We start from the raw sequence: 19304 nt of genomic DNA on the forward strand, positions 1-19304 counted from the left end.
CCACCTACCCAGCCCCCCCCCCCACCCCGCCTACCCACTCCCAACCCCCTACCCACCTCCTCCAATGTACAGTTTCTTCGTCAAATGTATATACTCTCTTTTTTAGACTCTTTTTGTATCACAAACAGTACTGTATTTGTAAATCTGGTATGTCATAAATGTATAGATGTAGCAGTACTCTCTATCTGTATGTCATGTATGTCATATATGTTATGATGAATTGAAAATGGGGGACCCTGATGTAAACAAGACGAAAGTCTTTCTCTGATCTGCATCGCCCTTAACAATTGTGTGTATTGAGCTGTACTGTATTGTACCCATTCTGCAATCTGTTAAATAAAGTTTTCAATCAATCAATCAATCAATCAATCACGTCGCCTCGACAACCAGAACCTGCAGATTCTTCCTGAGCAACGTCCCCTTCCTGTCACTCAACTCCTCCTGCAATCAACAGTCATGTCTCGCCTCGACTACTGCAACACACTGCTAGCTGGTCTACTGGCTACGGCCACCCAAGCCTCTTCAACTCCGCTTCAGAACCTTGACCCGGCATACCGTGCAGCAAGGGGAACGGCTCCCTCCTACCTCCGGTCAATGGTCTCTAACTACACGCCCTCAAGACCCCTACGCTCTGCATCTTCTAACTACACACCCTCAAGACCCCTACGCTCTGGCATCTACTAACTACACACCCTCAGACCCCTACACTCTGCATCTTCTAACTACACACCCTCAAGACCCCTATCGCTCTGCATCTTCTAACTACACACCCTCAAGACCCCTACGCTCTGCATCTTCTAACTACACACCCTCAAGACCCCTATCGCTCTGCATCTTCTAACTACACACCCTCAAGACCCCTACGCTCTGCATCTTCTAACTACACACCCTCAAGACCCCTATCGCTCTGCATCTTCTAACTACACACCCTCAAGACCCCTACGCTCTGCATCTTCTAACTACACACCCTCAAGACCCCTATCGCTCTGCATCTTCTAACTACACACCCTCAAGACCCCTACGCTCTGCATCTTCTAACTACACACCCCTCAAGACCCCTACGCTCTGCATCTTCTAACTACACACCCTCAGGACCCCTACGCTCTGCATCTTCTAACTACACACCCTCAAGACCCCTACGCTCTGCATCTTCTAACTACACACCCTCAAGACCCCTACGCTCTGCATCTTCTAACTACACACCCTCAAGACCCCTACGCTCTGCATCTTCTAACTACACACCCTCAAGACCCCTACGTTCTGTATCTTCTAACTACACACCCTCAAGACCCCTACACTCTGCATCGTCTAACTACACACCCTCAAGACCCCTACGCTCTGCATCTTCTAACTACACACCCTCAAGACCTCTACGCTCTGCATCTTCTAACTACACACCCTCAGGACCCCTACGCTCTGCATCTTCTAACTACACACCCTCAGGACCCCTACGCTCTGCATCTTCTAACTACACACCCTCAAGACCCCTACGCTCTGCATCTTCTAACTACACACCCTCAAGACCTCTACTGCTCTGCATCTTCTAACTACACACCCTCAGGACCCCTACGCTCTGCATCTTCTAACTACACACCCTCAAGACCCCTACGCTCTGCATCTTCTAACTACACACCCTCAAGACCCCTACGCTCTGCATCTTCTAACTACACACCCTCAAGACCCCTACGCTCTGCATCTTCTACACACCCTCAAGACCCCTATGCTCTGCATCTTCTAACTACACACCCTCAAGACCCCTACGCTCTGCATCTTCTAACTACACACCCTCAAGACCCCTACGCTCTGCATCTTCTAGCTACACACCCTCAAGACCCCTATGCTCTGCATCTTCTAGCTACACACCCTCAAGACCCCTACGCTCTGCATATTCTGGCCGCCTCAGACCCACTCCTATCCGAGCTCCTGGTCATCAAAGAGAAGCAGGCTATTCTCGGTCCTCTCCATAAAGGTGAAACGAACTTCCCACCACAGTCAGGACAGCTGAAACCCCAACCAATTTCCCACCGTCGACTAAAAACACACTTCTTCAAACAACATAAAAAGAAGTAACCTTCTTTCTGTCTTTTACTATTATGGACTACTATACTACTTGGAGTGACTGTATGTGAACTAAATGGTCATGCTGCTATCTATTGGCAAACATTGGCATCAGGATGCTCAACGACAATGACACTATGTAGCAACCCATCATCTACACTCACATCACACACATCCACATACTCACTTTAAACAAACACTCACCTTACCACTCACTTTAGACACTTTATATTTATTAGTAAAGAGATTTGCACTACAATTCATACCTCATTGCACCTTTTGCATTCATACCTCATGAGTTTGTACCTCATACCATTTCTGCATTGTACCTCACTGTTACTCGTTTTACTCTGTATTGTATATATTATATAATGTATATTGACTGAACACTTCTTTTTTTGCATACTCTTGACTTTGTCTATTTTATACTTTTTTTCTATTTTTATCTAGCACACTCCCAGAGCTTACAGAAAAAAGCATTTCATGATAAAGTATTCTGTATTTTACAATGACAATTAATAAACAAACTTGAACCTGAACAACACGTTACCCAAAAAAGGAAGATACCAAAAGAACATTTTGTCCACTGTTTATTGGCTATAGGTACATGCATACTTGCTTACAGTTTTAGTGTGCGACACACAGTTGCCAAGTCTTCTTACCAAAAAGTCTATACAACATGTTTCATTTTCACATTTTCAACACACGATAAAGTCAAACAAAGCCAACAGCCATAGATACACAAGGTTCTGCCTGTGGCCTCGAGTTACATCTCGACGTGCTGCCTCCCCCGATGCTGTGACCGATAAGCAGCGTGATAATAAAGGGCCGGTATCTTAAAGGTGCTGTAAATGGTATTTTCTTGTTGAAATAAGTGATCTACATGTTAAAATAATAACTCTACATTCTGACAGCCATCACTGATACAGAGTGTCTGGTCAGTAACATGGGTCTCCCAGTCCCTCCACTCTGCAGTAAACAGCCATCACTGATATATAGTGTCTGGTCAGTAACATGGGTCTCCAAGTCCCTCCTGCTCTGCAGTAAACAGTCATCACTGATATAGAGTGTCTGATCAGTAACATGGGTCTCTCAGTCCCTCCTGCTCTGCAGTAAACAGTCATCACTGATATTATATAGTGTCTGGTCAGTAACATGGACCTCCCAGTCCCTCCACTCTGCAGTAAACAGCCATCACTGATATATAGTGTCTGGTCAGTAACATGGGTCTCCCAGTCCCTCCACTCTGCAGTAAACAGTCATCACTGATATAGAGTGTCTGGTCAGTAACATGGATCTCCAAGTCCCTCCTGCTCTGCAGTAAACAGTCATCACTGATATTATATAGAGTGTCTGGTCAGTAACATGGGTCTCCCAGTCCCTCCACTCTGCAGTAAACAGCCATCACTGATACAGAGTGTCTGGTCAGTAACATGGGTCTCCCAGTCCCTCCACTCTGCAGTAAACAGTCATCACTGATATAGAGTGTCTGGTCAGTAACATGGGTCTCCCAGTCCCTCCACTCTGTAGTAAAAGATGGTAAATACATTTTCTATTATCCCATTCCCACTTTATCCAATCAGGAGAGAGAACTCCACACTGAAAAAATGGTCTGACCAAAATAAGAAATAAAAACTAGTTTTAAGAAAATGATGTGCTTGAAACAAGTAAAATAATCTGCCAGTGCAGTAAGCAAATTTGGCTTGGCAAGATTTCTTGAAATAAGTACAAATATCTAGGGTTCTCGCTCCTGATTGGATAAAGTGGGAAGAGATACCAGAACATTTATTTTCTGTTTCCTGCAGAGTGGAGGGACTGGGAGACCCATGTTACTGACAAAACACTATATCAGTTTTTAACACATTTTAACAAAAAAATGCCACTTATAGCATCTTTCACTAAAAGATCCAGTACCTTACTAAAACAGTGTGCGAGGGAATCAGAGCCACACCTAAAAAGAGAATCTTCAGTAGATGGTTACATTCTAGAATACAGAGTTGTCGTGTCCTGATGAATAAAAAATGGGGCACCCTGATGTAAACAAGACGAAAGTCTTTCTCTGGTCTGCATCCCCTTAACAATTGTGTGTATTGAGCTGTACTGTATTGTACCCATTCTGCAATCTGTTAATAAAGTTTTCAATCAATCAATCAATCAATCAAAGACCTGTTGGGACATAAAATGGAGGACAAATAGCAGAACTCTGTATATCTATGGCTCTTGTGCAACAAAACCATATGATAAACAAATAAGACCTGAGTCAATCTTTTTTCTTCTTATTTTTCCAGATAATTATTCTGTCCTGGGTTTGTCTGGGGCAGCTGAGCCAATGGGATAGGCCCATAGGGTAAAAGCCCCGCCCATCTGGTGTTCGGAACAGCCTCAAACAAAGGCTCAATTGTTAAAAAATGTATACAAATTCCAGCTAATATTTTTGACCCAGGTCTGAGACAAATGCACATTCCAACGGTTTTTGCTTCAGGTAAAATGTCGCCCATAAACATCTTAGATCAGTTTGGATCCCCTACGTTGTACACCCCCTCGTTAGGGAGACAGACAGGAGTCTGACCGAGCACTTCTTCTTCCCGTTGGTATCAGAGTTCCCTCAGCTAGCCTGTGGCACATATATACAACAAACAACAAATAACTATTTTCAGACTCTCTCTCAAAGTCTTTTCTGCAAAGAACCTGTACCATAAAAGCCTTTCGCGATGAACTTGTGCAACAACTGTGTCATTAAAATGGTCCCAAATATCTGTCAAACATCAAAGGTTCACAGTCTAGTTTGTATTAAATATGGTTGTTTTTTTAATCTAAAAGTTTAAGTGCCTGAAAGTGTTAGCGTCCTTTGAAGTACCTAATAAGTTCATTCAAGTGTATTTTCGAGGTTTTTCCTAAATGCCTCAGAACTGACAGATTTAGGCCATAGCGGTTTTCAGTGGCAGCCATGTTAGCTCCGCAATCCCACTCCATGGTCTTTGCCAAGTGACTTCTTGATTCTATACATCAGACCAGCACATCCGGGTACTTTGGATTTCTCCAGTCACGCCTACTGTTGGGGAAAACACAGACACTGTTCCTATTGACCGCCATTGTATTTGGCCTGCACTGTGTACGATCCGTCAGCTTGAACGCTTACATTGTTTGAAAAGTTTGTTCTGTTAGTGCATCACGTTAAGTCATTACTTTCCAACACTGGCCACCATTGAGCGTTCACACCATTGTGAAAAGTTAGATTTGGTCCGTTTTCAGAGATGCCTATTTCCCCAGTCAGCTGCAGGATATTTCCTCATTTCCCTACCAGGACATTTAATATTACACTTATGAAAAGTGACCTAAAACTAAGAGGTAATAACTATTCCTGGGCCACAATGGTCTTCAGTTTTATATCCCTGTGTGTTGTCCTAAAGTTGTAGTATATGAACATCATCTAATTGTAGTTGTTTCCCACAAAACAGAGACGTGGCGATCGACGTACTGCCAGTCTGATGTATGGAAGCTGAGGTTCACACTGTTGGGCATCTAACCAATGTTACTGAGGAAAGGGCGGCAACATGGCACCTAGCATACAACCCGGTCAAACTCCCCATCAATAGCCCTATTTTACTATTCTGTTGCTATTTAAACAAAATCTCATGGAAGGGAGGGGGGGGGGGGGGGTTAGCTAGTCAAACTGAACGGGGATTTTACTGTTGTAAGTAGGGATGTTCGATATTATCGGCCGATATCGGCAGTAAAATGTGATATTGGAAAATATCGGTATCGGTTTAAAAACAAAAAAAAACAATAACAATATTTGTTATATATATATCCAGTGAAATTATTAGTTACCTGAAATTATTCAGTTTTTTGGACGGGGAAACCCTGCATATATCGGTATCGGTTGATATCGGTTGATATCGGTATCGGAAATTAAGAGTTGGACAATATCGGAATATCGGTATAGGTAAAAAAGCCAATATCGAGCATCCCTAGTTGTAAGCTATTGCAGTGGTGAATTAATAGACAAGGTTTAGATATTACATCTGCCAATTGATTATAGAGTAAATAATACTGGGGGGAAAAAAGGTTGTCAGTTTACAAAAGGTCATTTCAATCCAGCTCTTGTGATTTAGAATGACAGCAAGTGGCGTTTTACCGCCCTCTTGAGCGCCACGTAGCGGAGGTGAAAAGAGACAATCGATTAGTTTGTTTTTACCAAAACATTGGATACCATTCCAAGAACAGAGTCGGGCCAGCTCATTTATTCTTTTCCCCCACGGTCGGAAATCGAATGCTTTTAGAATCACTAAGAGTGAACACGTGATAAAAGACAAATAATATCCGTCGGAGAGTTTCTAAAACGGCGTCATGTACCAGTGAGTCTTGTTAAGAGATTAGAGATGATGATGATGAAGCAGCTGTTTCCGGCTGTACAGTAACGATACAGTAACCATGGTGACAGACGGCTGTACAGTAACGATACAGTAACCATGGTGACAGACGATACAGTAACCCTGGTGACAGACGGCTGTACAGTAACGATACAGTAACCATGGTGACAGACGGCTGTACAGTAACGATACAGTAACCATGGTGACAGACGGCTGTACAGTAACGATACAGTAACCATGGTGACAGACGATACAGTAACCCTGGTGACAGACGGCTGTACAGTAACGATACAGTAACCATGGTGACAGACGGCTGAAAAGCCGATGGCCGTGAAACAGACTTATTTAACTCTACGTTTCCCTCAGACGCTACAGCTGCGCTTCAAAAACACTACACACTGAAACTGACACTCAAGTACCGGCACCAATGCAACATTAAAGGACGAGTCTGCCTTTTTTATTCCCCCTCCTCTCCGTGTGATATTCAGATTGGTTCCTTGAGAACGACGCGAATAAAACCTGAAAAACGTAATCCTTAATGCAGCCTCACTGACGATCCGTCTTCTTCTTTTATATATAAAAAAAAAAACGTGATCAAATCAAAGTTAAGTTACTCACTGCACAGGAAAAGTAAACCACAGTAAAAAACAGTCCATCATTACAGAGTAGCCAAACCTAGAATGAAGAGATTAGATAGATAATACACATCACTGTTGCAACTTTCTTAAAAACATACACGTTTCTATATCCCCCCCCCCCGTCTCCGCAGTCCAGCCTCCCGGCAAAGCAGGTGGAGCCTACTGTTCCAGGACCAGAGTTTGTGTTTTGAAATGACGGCCAGAGGAACAAGCGGGATGCGGTCACTGACCGGAGATCAGGTTCTGTTTTCTGAGCGCCGGTCTGGTTCAGGTGAAGGTGTGGAAGCTTCTATATATTTATATATATATGAGACATCACAGCACACACTAACTGGATCAAATGTTCAAAGTTATGAATGATTACATCAAAAGGAGAAAATGAATCACCCACATGATGGGGTGTGCTTGTTTGTTTTACAGTTCGACACGTCCCTGTGGAGCCACATCACCACATGATGGGGTGTGCTTGTTTGTTTTACAGTTCGACACGTCCCTGTGGAGCCACATCATCACCGAACTCTTGATTAGGCTGGAGGCGCTTGTTTCCACCTGACCAGCTGGAGGGGTGGAGTCGCATCGACGCGCCCCGGTTGCCTTAAAAAGCACACGAGAGAAAATGCGGCCAGAATGTACAGCAGGAGTATGAGTTAAAAGAAGGTGCGCTTGTTTCACAAAAGCTTTATTCCCCCCCCCCCCCCCCCCCCCCCTGATTTCCCCTCACTTTCATATAATAACTCTTTCTTAGCGTTTGGCAGAAGGAGGTCAGATTGCACTAGACGTCGTTTCTTTACTTGTGCTACTCAATGTGTTTTGTAAACATATTGCTAGTAATCATCATTAGATGTCGGGAAATGAGTGAACTGGGGGGAGGGGTGGGTGTTGCAATGAAGCACAGCTGAATGTGTGTATGTGTGTGTGTGCGTGTGTGTGTGTGCAGCTCGATGGTGGCGCGGGGTTAGAAAACGAGCGTTGTCAGGGGCTAACGCAACTCTAACGAAGGAACAAGTCGGTGTGCGGTCTGTGACACTCGCCGGACAGTTAAACTGTTAATGATAAATGGTACAAACCAGTCTTCACTCCATAAACTCCACCCCAACTTCACTCTCTTTCCCATTCACCCATCACCCCCCCCCACCCTACCTCCCCCATCACACCCCACCCAACAATACCCCCTCCTCTATCCCTCCCTCCCTCCCTCCCTCCCTCCCTCCCTCCCTCCCTCCCTCCCTCCCTCCCTCCCTCCCTCCCTCTCTCCCTCCCTCCCTCCCTCTCTCTCTCTCTCTCTCTCCCTCTCTCCCTCCCTCCCTCCCTCCCTCCCTCTTCTAGTCGGACCACTCGTTCTCATCGGGCTCCGAGTCGTCGTCTGACTCGCTGTACTCCACGGCGATGCGGCGGGACAAGATGGTGGCCACGTCGTTCCCCACCGGCTCCCGCTTCAACTCCTGCTCTCGCTGCTCCTGAACCTTCCTCAGCTGGATCCCTGGAGGGGGGAGGGAGGAGGGAGGAGGGGGGGTGGAGGGAGAGATGGGGGAGGGAGGGAGGAGGGAGAGGTGAGAAAGGTGGTCTTCATGTGATTCTGCCAAAGAAGACAGCCTTTCTGCATGTTCATTATTCTTATGTTGTTTTTCATAGTTCTGAGATAACAGGGTTGTACTCTGCCCTGGTTCTGATAGTTCTGAGATAACAGGGTTGCACTCTGCCCTGGTTCTGATAGTTCTGAGATAACAGGGTTGCACTCTGCCCTGGTTCTGATAGTTCTGAGATAACAGGGTTGCACTCTGCCCTGGTTCTGATAGTTCTGAGATAACAGGGTTGCACTCTGCCCTGGTTCTGATAATTCTGAGATAACAGGGTTGCACTCTGCCCTGGTTCTGATAGTTCTGAGATAACATGGTTGCACTCTGCCCTGGTTCTGATAGTTCTGAGATAACAGGGTTGCACTCTGCCTTGGTTCTGATAGTTCTGAGATAACAGGGTTGCACTCTGCCCTGGTTCTGATAGTTCTGAGATAACAGGGTTGCACTCTGCCCTGGTTCTGATAGTTCTGAGATAACAGGGTTGCACTCTGCCTTGGTTCTGATAATTCTGAGATAACAGGGTTGCACTCTGCCCTGGTTCTGATAATTCTGAGATAACAGGGTTGCACTCTGCCCTGGTTCTGATAGTTCTGAGATAGCAGGGTTGCACTCTGCCCTGGTTCTGATAGTTCTGAGATAACAGGGTTGCACTCTGCCCTGGTTCTGATAATTCTGAGATAACAGGGTTGCACTCTGCCCTGGTTCTGATAGTTCTGAGATAACAGGGTTGCACTCTGCCCTGGTTCTGATAGTTCTCTCTGTTATCAGAATATCGTTTCAAGGCATCAAAGTTTCAGACAGGTTGACAGACAGGTTGACAGACTTTTTGCCGAGTCATTGCGCGAGTTGGAAGTTTTATTTATTTTATCACTTGTAGGCTACCATAGCGCAGGCTCATGACAGCAACGTTACGTTAGTGACTTGGTTGAAACGTGATTCCGGAGTGATACCAAGTAAAGTGGAAGGAAAATATCACCCAGTGCGTATGGCAGGCATCCTCAAAATTCTCCGCTATCTCCTCTGCAAGCACTGCTCCACTGTCTGTGTCTGTCTACTCTGGTCCAATCACATTCAGCGTCCCATCAGCGTTTCCCCCCCACCCAGTCTGCGAATCAGAGGCAGAGTATGGCGGGTCTTCACGGAATGCGTGTCGTCTCTTTCAACGGGTCCGAGTCAGAGCAAGAGTTGACAGTGCATCTATAGGTAGTCTAATCTGCACGTACTGTAGCTACTGGCTTGGACAACATTTCTGCAAAGTTTTTAAGAGATGGGGCACAGGAAATAGCTCCCTGTGTTGCACATCTTATTAACCTCTCCCTGGAGCAAGTACCAAGTGGTACTAAACATGCAAAGATTATTCGCTTGTATAAAAAAGGGAATAGCTCTGAGCCTGGTAATTACAGGCCAGTATCCATTTTGAGTGTCACGTCCAAGATTTTAGAAAGAGTGGTGCATGAGCAGATATCAGAATATGTTAGCAAGGACAATCTTCTATATGAATTTCAATCAGGGTTTAGGAAGTCATATTCTACAGACTCATGCCTCCTTTATCTGACTGATTTTATTAGAAAGGAGATGGATGAAGGGAAACTGTGTGGAATGGTCTTACTTGATCTTCAGAAAGCCTTCGACACAGTAAATCATGGTCTACTGCTTAATAAACTGAAAGCTCTGGGACTGAATGATACAGCTGTAAAGTGGATTGCCTCATATCTGACAGACAGGGACCAGAGGGTAGAGGTCAATGGTTTTTGTCGAATGCCAAACCAATCGTTTGTGGGGTGCCGCAAGGAAGTGTTTTAGGACCATTGCAGTTGAGGCCAGAGTAGCCCAGCTTAGGCTCAACATGGTACACAAAATAATAAATAACAGGGCCCCCAAATATTTTTGTAACTATTTTCTTAGTGTTAGTGAATCACACAGCCACAGAACGAGATCTAGCATAGCAAACCTGCATCCTCCAAGGTGTAGAACAAAGATGGGACAGTGCTCATTTGCTCACAAAGGAGCACAGGAGTGGAATAAGTTGCCTTTGACCACCAAACAGATTGTGAACCTGTATAGTTTCAAGGTGAACGTTAGGAAATGGCTCCTAGAAAATGTCCCAGAGTAACTAAGGAAGGTTCTAGTTTTTAATGTAGCGTAGTTTTAGTGTGTCTGTAAATTTTGTATATTGTATTTGTTTATTTTATTAATAATGTTGTATTTTACTTTTTAATTCTATTTTTAGCAATATACTGTAGGCTGATGGTAATATGTGTAATACATGTTTATGTAAATACCATGTGCTGCTGAGACCAAGGACCACAATGGAAATAAGTCTGTGACTTTTTTGTGCTATCCTTGATAATTTTAGGATGCATGACTTGTTGTAACATGTAATGTATTTGAACAATTGTCAAATAAACTAAACTAAACTAAACTAAACCTCATTCCCAGTGTTATCTCCGTGAGATAAATGTAGCTAGTAGCCTAGTTTCGCCAGCAGGCAGCAAGTAGAAAAATGTGGCATGTTCAAAGATGGCCACTAAAAGAAAAGTCGACAGTGAAAATCGCTGCAATTCAAAGGTGAATGGACTGAAAAATATGCGTGCATCCTCCCAGCACCAAACCAATGTGCCTAATATGCCAAGAAATGGTAGCTCTTGTGAAGAGTGGCAATTTTAAACGCCACTACGAAATAAAAGTTATTTTGATGCAACCTTTCCTCAAAATTAATCTATGTCACAATGAGAAAAAGCTACCAAGTCCTCACTCAGTGGCATGGGTTTTGGCTAAACACAAGAAGCAATATTCTCTGATGCATACATAATAAAATAATGTATGACTGAAGTGATGGAGACCATGTTTGAAGGCAAACAAAAGCAAATCCCCCTCAGATAGCACAGCAACCAGAATAACTGAAATACTGGCTGGTGATTTGATTAAACAGTTTGTGATAGAATAAAAAAATGCACAGTGCATTTCCATAGCTGTGGGTGAGTCCACTGACACCACTGAGAAGCCTATGTTCTGAAGAACCGTTCATGTTCTGAAGAACTGTTCATGTTCTGAAATGTTATTGCTAAAGATTGAGAAGATTGGATCAGTTGTACTTTTTTTTGAATACTTGAAACCCCTTTTTTGTGTAATATTTGATGCGGCCCAGCCTCACCCAGACTCTACCTCCAGCGGCACCCAGGTAAATTGAGTTTGAGACCCCTGGTTTAATGGAACAATGGCGGGGCAACAGGGTCTTGGTGGTCTTGTATGCAGTGGGCTTGGACTTGGCAGAATGTATTGTTGAAAGTGAAAGACGAGGAGGAGACTAGTTTGAAACTAACTGCTACGTTACTGTTAGCATTAGCAACTAGCTAGCTGTCAAATAATCTCTAATTCATTCTCGCATTCCCTCTACTTCTCACGCTGGACACTAATGCAGGAAACAATCCCACCGCTGCCACCAATGTAACCGAGGAATAGTCCGCCTATACTTTCAAACTACCTGCTCCCCCTGACACGCTGCCGGGAGGAGCTGGAATCTAACCGTGAACCGTCTGATTACCAGACAACCCCCCCCCCCTCTCCCACGTGACTGCGCTCGCCCCCCAACACAGACGGAACTATTTGAACCCGCGGGGTCACGCCCCGATGAAGATGCACTGTTCGGATCTTTCAAAAATGTTCATTTGAATCCCTCCAAAAGGGTCTGACAGGCACCACACAATGGATGACTCAATGGTTGATCATTGGTTTGTTTATTTTAAACAGACCAGTTGAGATGTTTTCCCACAATACAGATGACCACAGTTATATATAGTTTCTTTCTTTAGATAACCATAGCTTAACTGTCCATAGGTTATAGTTACGACTTCCACAGATAACTGTCCATAGATAGTTATAATGTCCAGAACAAAATGCACAGTAGCATAACATTAATTAAGCATAATATTAATAGTTATATTATATATATATATTAATATACTATCAATACTACTATTGAATATACATACACTATACATTTCATACATTCTAATCAAACCTGCACGTCATGTCCCCTTTAACACATTGGTCGCCATAAACAAGTTACGCCGTTTTTGGCCGCCATGCGTTGTTCGCCAACAACGGCGTAAGCCGTTTTTTAAATCAATATAAAAAAAATTCGCCATGGCATTCATAATTCATCCAGCCAACCTCCGGTGCTGCAGCGGGACCCTGAATGAGATTGCAACGCCTCAATACCGCCGCCTGGTGGATGGTTGGGCGAGTTACACGCTCAAAACCAGAAGTTGTGATCGGTGGGTCGAGGAAATTCCTCCAGCAGTAATATCTTGTTACGTGGGTCCAGACAAACACTGGCGTGCATATGGATCGCTTCCATAACACAATAATCTATATGATTTCGGCGTTTATTGCGCCATACAAACCGGAAATGGATCTAGGCGATCGGCGTCAAATAATTGGGATCTTTTCCTTCCAGTCTCATTGGCGAACGGTAAGAGGACAGTAATGTTATTTTCAGCCCGATTGTGCGTTTCTTTGTTTGCAAACAGTCTGATCAATATATCAACCCATACTACATAAAGCCGTTACTGACAATAAAGGAATTATAGACGACCCCCGCCCCTCCTTTCCTCCACGCATGATGAAGCATAATGTATACAGATCATATACATTTGAATTTTTTAATATAGCGTGTATAGGAAAGAAACAGCAATCGATAATCTATCATATATGCGTTTGGGCCTATAACTAGCGTTTTTGGAATTACAGCAAAAAAGCTTATAAACATACTTATATTCAAGACGGTATTAACACAACAATGTATGAATGAAAAAATATAACGTTCCCACATCCGGAACGATAGATAATCGATGTTGAATGGGCCATAGTAATGTCAATATAGCAATACAATTTAAAAAGTTATAGCCCTGCGAAGAAGGTAAACATCTCCATAGGCTTACAGTGCTGGCACTAGCTCAGCGTGCACCATCGGCAAAGTACGCTAGCCTAGCCACAAGCTAGCGGCAAACATTTAAGCACAACATTCATTCATTTAGCCACCATTCCCCAACAACCCTGTGTACATGCAGATATTATCGGCAGGCTGCATTAGCAGCCAGCAGCCAATGTGATACATTACATTGTGTTTATAGGTGACATAGCCAAGTTAATGAAGTTTCAATCAATTAATCAAGTGCACTCACCAATGGGCGATGTGATCCTATCAGAGCTCTCTCTACAATGACATCGCCACCATTTAAAAGGGCAGCTGCGCCAACTGCGCATGCTCACAAGCAGAACACCTGTTAAATGATTTAGACCCCTTTACATAGATCTGATCCTTATATTAAATAAACCAAAAGTCTTGACACCTCCCACTTGGCCGACTGATACAATCCAAGGAGGCCACTATAAATACAAGTCACTAGATTGTTAATGGGCATCTCAGCCTTAAATCAAACCGTCTTAAGTATTTAAATTAAAGTGCTTTTCAAATTAAAGTGTCCTTCAAATGTAAATGGGACATTGTGAACACAAATAGCATCATGAACACAAAACTAACTAAGGAGGTGGGCCCCACCACCTTTCCTCCTACTGAGTGTAGGTTTGCCCTTGAACAGTTTGCCCTTGCCAGTTGCCTCCCAGGGTTACCCGCTAACTAAACAAACAGAGAGTCACAAAGTCTTTTGGGTACCCAATGGCGAGGACTTCTTCTGCTGGTCTTCAACCGGAATCAGGACCACCAGCCTCCGCACATCCCTGCGAAGGACGATGGTTGTGGGCAGGGTAGAGTCCTGTCCCCGGGGCCTGGATACATGGGAGGCAGGAAACCCTATGCAGGTTGTGACGTCCGCGTCACGGACCACCCCCTTCTTGCCTGGATACGTGAAGACAATCCGGCCGAGCCGGAACTGTCCTCTTAAGGCATTCTGGTCTGCGATTCAGACCACATCTCCAACCTTGACACTCATCTCTGCTCGGTGCCACTTATGCCGGATGAACAAGTTTGGACCTGCCAGTTCTCTCCATTTCGACCAGAACTTGTCCACCCCAGCCTGGACAGCCCTCAGCCTGCGCCACGGATGAGTTTCCACATCAATCCCTTGCATGTCTCCTCCTTGTCCAGTGCGCCCCAGGATAAGGGAGTTAGGAGTTAGGTCCTCTTGCTCCTGTGCCTTGGCATCGATGGGTCGTTCGTTGGTTAAGTTGGCTGCCGAGTAGAGAAGGGTCTGGAACTCCCCCCAGGTGTAGCAACCGGTGGTTCCGTCGAGGCTGTTGAGAGCTCTTTTTACGAGCTTACCAGCTGCCTCTGCTGCTCCGTTCCTGTGGGGCGAATCCGCAGGATGGAAGTCCCACTGCCACTCAGTGCCATTCTTGGCGGCTGCGTTCTCGACCGATGCCTTCTGCAACCATTGATAGATGCCTGTGCAGCTCTCTCAAGGCAGGCTTGGTGCGCACAAAGTTTGAGCCTCTGTCCGACCATAACCTCCTGGGATGCCCCCTTAGAGCAGTGAATCGGGAGTAGGCCTGAAGAAAGCTCTCCGAAGACTGGTCGTCGACAAGGTGAGCGTGGACGGCCCTGGAAGCCATGCAGCAATACACGACTCCCCATACCTTCTTCCTGGTTCTTTTCTTGAAGGCGTCCCATACCACAAAGGGGCCGAAAACGTCCAGTGTGGTATGCTCAAATGGGTTTGCCCTGCTGGTACGCTCCGGAGGGAGGTTTCCCATCACTTGCCGGCATAGCTTGGCTCTCTGCTTCTTGCAAGGGACGCACTCGTTGACCACCCTTTTGACAGTTCTTCGACCTTGTACTACCCAAGCCTTTCTTCTTGTGCACAGCAGTGTGGCTGCAATGCCTTCATGATTTGCCTCGTGAGCTTCTCTAGCCAGCAAGGTCCCCAGCCATCATTTGTAAGGGATTAACGGTACAGCTGTTCCGTCTTCACTCCACGATTGGACTCTACCGCCGCAAAGCAAGAGTCCTGTGTTGTCATCTCTGGTCACAACAAGGCGGTTCAGGGTTGTGTCTTGAAAGTTTACGCCGTCTTGGGCTGCAAGGGCCAAGTCTTGGAAGGCCACCGTTCTCTCTCTTGCAGAGAGCTCTGGTCCCCTTGCCTCCCACTTTGCTGAATCTGAGGCTTGGTATTTAGTGCTCAGCCAGGATTCCGCAGCTCGTTGGACCCAGGCGACAGTTCCACCTAGCTTTGTCAAGCTACTGAACCGTTTGGGCTCGACAAGGCTTACGAGAGCAACGCCCCAGGATTTCCTCTTTGGCTTTTCTGCTGCTGGAGGTGCACCTTGGTCTTTCGGCGGTGGTTGCAGTGCAGAGTCTCTCAAGTCTGTACCAACATCAGTATTGCTGGGGCCTGATAGCTTTTGTGACTGAGCCCTGGTGACTACAGCTGAGAACGCCTTTCTCTGTAGTCTTTTGACATCATCAGCGACGCTGGTCACAATTTCACTGGGCATCTTGACGGGCCACTCAGCTTCAGGCCATCTCAGGAACTCTGGGCCTCGTTGCCACTCTGACTCATTATCAAGCTCCTCAGGAGTTGCTCCGCTTGTGAGGATGTCCGATACATTGAGGTTTCCGTCAACCCACCTCCAGTCTTCTACTGGTCCAGCCATTTGGATCTCTCCAATGCGGTTGGCAAAGAAGGTCTGGTAGCCATAACTATCCTTCTGGATTGCTCCCAGAATTGTTTGGCTATCCACGAAGTGGACCCAGCGTGCGACCTTGATGCAGCAGTGCTTCTCAAAGTACCTCTTTAGACGGACCGCAAAGACAGCGCCGCATAATTCTGCTTTAATTACGTCCCCTTTCTGGTTGAGAGGAGTAAGTTTGGCCTTTGATTCAACCAACTTCACAACTTCTTGCGTCTCCCAACAGAGGTAAAGCATGGCACCGTAGGAAGCCTCGCTCCCATCAGAAAACGTTACTCCCAATGGGCAGCCTATGGCTCCTTGAGGTGTGAGGCTTCTCTTGAACCTGACTTGGCCAAGTCTCACATACTCCTTGAAGAGTGTTATGGAAGCCTCCTGGAGTTTTGGCGAGAGTGGGTCATCCCAAGTGTCTTTGGTCTGATTCCCTATGCCTGCCTCTTGGTAGGAGCTTCTCACAAGCATTACTCCTTTTTGCTTTACGGGCGTGGCAAGACCAATGGGGTCGTAGAATCCAGCGACCTGGCTTAGCAGTACTCAACGGGTCAAGGGGTTTGGAGTGTTACTTCTCACTTCCTCTTGGCGCAGATCGAGTCCAGTCCTCATCTTGCCTCGCTTTCTCGAGAAATTGATGGACGTCATTATGCGAAGCTTGTCAGTCTCTGGTTCGTAGCCAACTCCCAGTGCTTTTCTTTCTTCATCCCGCATCTGGTTGGGTAACACCAGTCTTGGGTGCAGACACAGTTGTCTTCGGGTTACTGGAGCTGTCCGCAGTTCCAGACCTCCCACTTTGGGCTGACAAGACCCACGGTTTAAGGGAGAAGCCTCCAGCTTTCAAGATCTTTTCGACTCGTTCTGTGATCTTCTCCAGTTCTTTTAAGTCATCGTGGGACGTCAGGATGTCATCTACGTAGCTGTCTTCTACCAGAACCCGGCGGTCTTCCACCATGGCTGCGAACTGGGGCAGATTTTCCGTTTCCCTCATGGCGACCTGAGCGATGCAGCCAGCAGGTTTATCTCCGATGTTGACTCTGACAACGACGAAGACTTCGATTTCATTGCAGAGGAATCGATGGAGTTGGACTTCTTTGTCTTTTAGCCACACAGAGTTGTAAATTTTTCTCACGTCACCTAGGGCGGCGAACAACCCAGTCCTGAATCTCAGAAGGACTCCTCTGATAAGATTGAGGACATCTGGTCCCTTGTACAAGAGGTTGTTTAAACACACCCCTTTGGAATTCTTGGCTACTGTTCCAAACGATTCTCACAGGGGTAGTTAATGAGTGAGGATTTGGGGCGACCAGATGACTGATGTACCACTTTGGTCCCTTCCAGCTGTCGTCTTCCTATTTGGTGAGTTTTGCGGAAGTTCCCCTTGAGACCATCTCGTGGATTTGCTCTCTGTATGCAGCCTTCCACTCTGGCTCCCTTTCAAAGCGTTTCTCAGTGTTCCGGAAAGTCGCCTCCACGGCACGTCGGTTGTCTGGCAGTGTCGCGGGGTCTCCTCTCCATGGGTAAGCTGCGTCCCAGTGGGGGGATTTGCTGTGCTTGTCAGCTTGCACGTAGGTGAGACATCCTCCGAACTTTTCAAGGTCTTTTTCCTCTCCTAGGGTAATTTCTTTCCCTCCAGGGGGACATCTACCGCACTTGCAGCCGCCACATTGAGGATCGTAGGCCGCGCCAACGCTGTCCCACTTGAACCATTCGATGACTTCTTTGTTGGTAGTCGCAGTACTTCGGAGGATTACTTCTTGATCTTCAACCTGGGCTTTGCTTGATCCTGCTGGACCCACAAGGATCTCTCGGTATGCCTTTGAAGTTGTTCTCATTGGCCGTGCAAAGTGGATTTCAGACCTATGCACCACTAGGTCCACTACCTCAAAGAGGGCGGGATGAGTTCCACCAACAGTCTTCCCCAGGGGACCGTCCCAGAGGACGAGGTCTCCCTCCACTCTGATTGGCTGTGGGACTAGGCGACCCTCCCTGTGACTGATCAGTAGGTTGATCTTCTCAGGGCGGACCAAGTCTTTGACTGCGACATCTGGGAAGAACTTTTGGAGTTGCTGCGGCGTGACTGCCTGGTTCACCTTTGCGATGTTTTCCAAGCCGTAACAAAGGAGTTTGTGCTCCGCCACTGTTCCTTTGTTTTTTTTTACCCTCAACCTTAAGGAATACCTTTTGGTAGCAAATGTCTTCTCCATCCCTCCAACTCCTTGGACAATCAGCTTGATGTTTTCACCATATTGTTTCAGACGCGCAGCGGCTTCGTTCGAGATGCAGTTTGTATCTGAAGCTAGGTCGATCAAAGTACCGACTAGCTGGCCCGAGTTTGTCGTCACCTCGAGTAGCATCATTACCACTGGATATTCTTTTGGCTCACCGCTGGTCCTGGTGCACACCGTTGTTGATGTTCTGTTTGAGAACGCTTCCTTGAACTCTGCTTTTAATTCTGGGGAGAGTTTGGCAAGGAGCTCCTCTTGTTTATTGGTCAGTCCAAGTCCCCTCCTCTCTACTTTTGAATAGCTCTGCTCCTTCTGCTCTCCACTCTTTTCCATCTTCTTGGTCGGTGGCATCGGACAGAGCAAGTAGTTATGGTCTGAGGACCTCCCTTTCCGACAGTCATACTTTGCACAGAGGAACTTCTGGGTGCAACTGCCGTCTTCACCATGGAGGCACAAGCACTTGAAGCATGCTCCAGATTTCTTTAACTGAGCCTTCTTGCTGGACAGGCTTAGTCTCTTGAAGACCTTGCAGGAAAACAGTCTACCCGCATGCTCTTCATCCCCACACGCTATGCATGAGCTTGATTGAGAGCCCTTTTGGGTGTTTCCTGCTGTGGCTTTGGTGAATGCCCTCCTTTCTCTACCTCGGTCGTTGGCTCTCTCAGGATAGTCCGCTGGACTGGGCTGCAGCTGATCCAACTCCTCAAGGATGTCCTCTTGTCTCTTCAAGTACTGCAGTAGGCAATCAAAGTGGGTCTGTGGTGAAAAGCCGCTTACAGGGTCAAGTCT

At 46.1% G+C, this 19304-nt stretch overlaps 2 protein-coding genes across 2 annotated transcripts in view; one reads left to right on the forward strand and one right to left on the reverse strand.

Annotated features, from left to right (window-relative positions):
• Window positions 1-6954, forward strand: part of LOC311226688 (actin-binding protein WASF3-like) — a gene marked incomplete at both ends in the record, with an annotated part of 98727 nt that extends 91773 nt beyond the window's left edge. The window contains 1 exon segment of the mRNA XM_084312102.1: window positions 6920-6954. Coding sequence (XP_084168228.1) covers window positions 6920-6954 — 35 coding nt within the window.
• Window positions 6955-8391: 1437 nt separating this feature from the next.
• Window positions 8392-19304, reverse strand: part of LOC311226689 (actin-binding protein WASF3-like) — a gene marked incomplete at both ends in the record, with an annotated part of 169891 nt that continues 158978 nt past the window's right edge. The window contains one exon of the mRNA XM_084312103.1: window positions 8392-8549. Coding sequence (XP_084168229.1) covers window positions 8392-8549 — 158 coding nt within the window. The remainder of the gene's footprint in view (window positions 8550-19304) is intronic.

This window comes from Notolepis coatsorum (genome assembly GCF_963971535.1).
Source record: "Notolepis coatsorum genome assembly, chromosome: 4".
Classification (NCBI taxonomy): Eukaryota; Metazoa; Chordata; class Actinopteri; order Aulopiformes; family Paralepididae; genus Notolepis; species Notolepis coatsorum.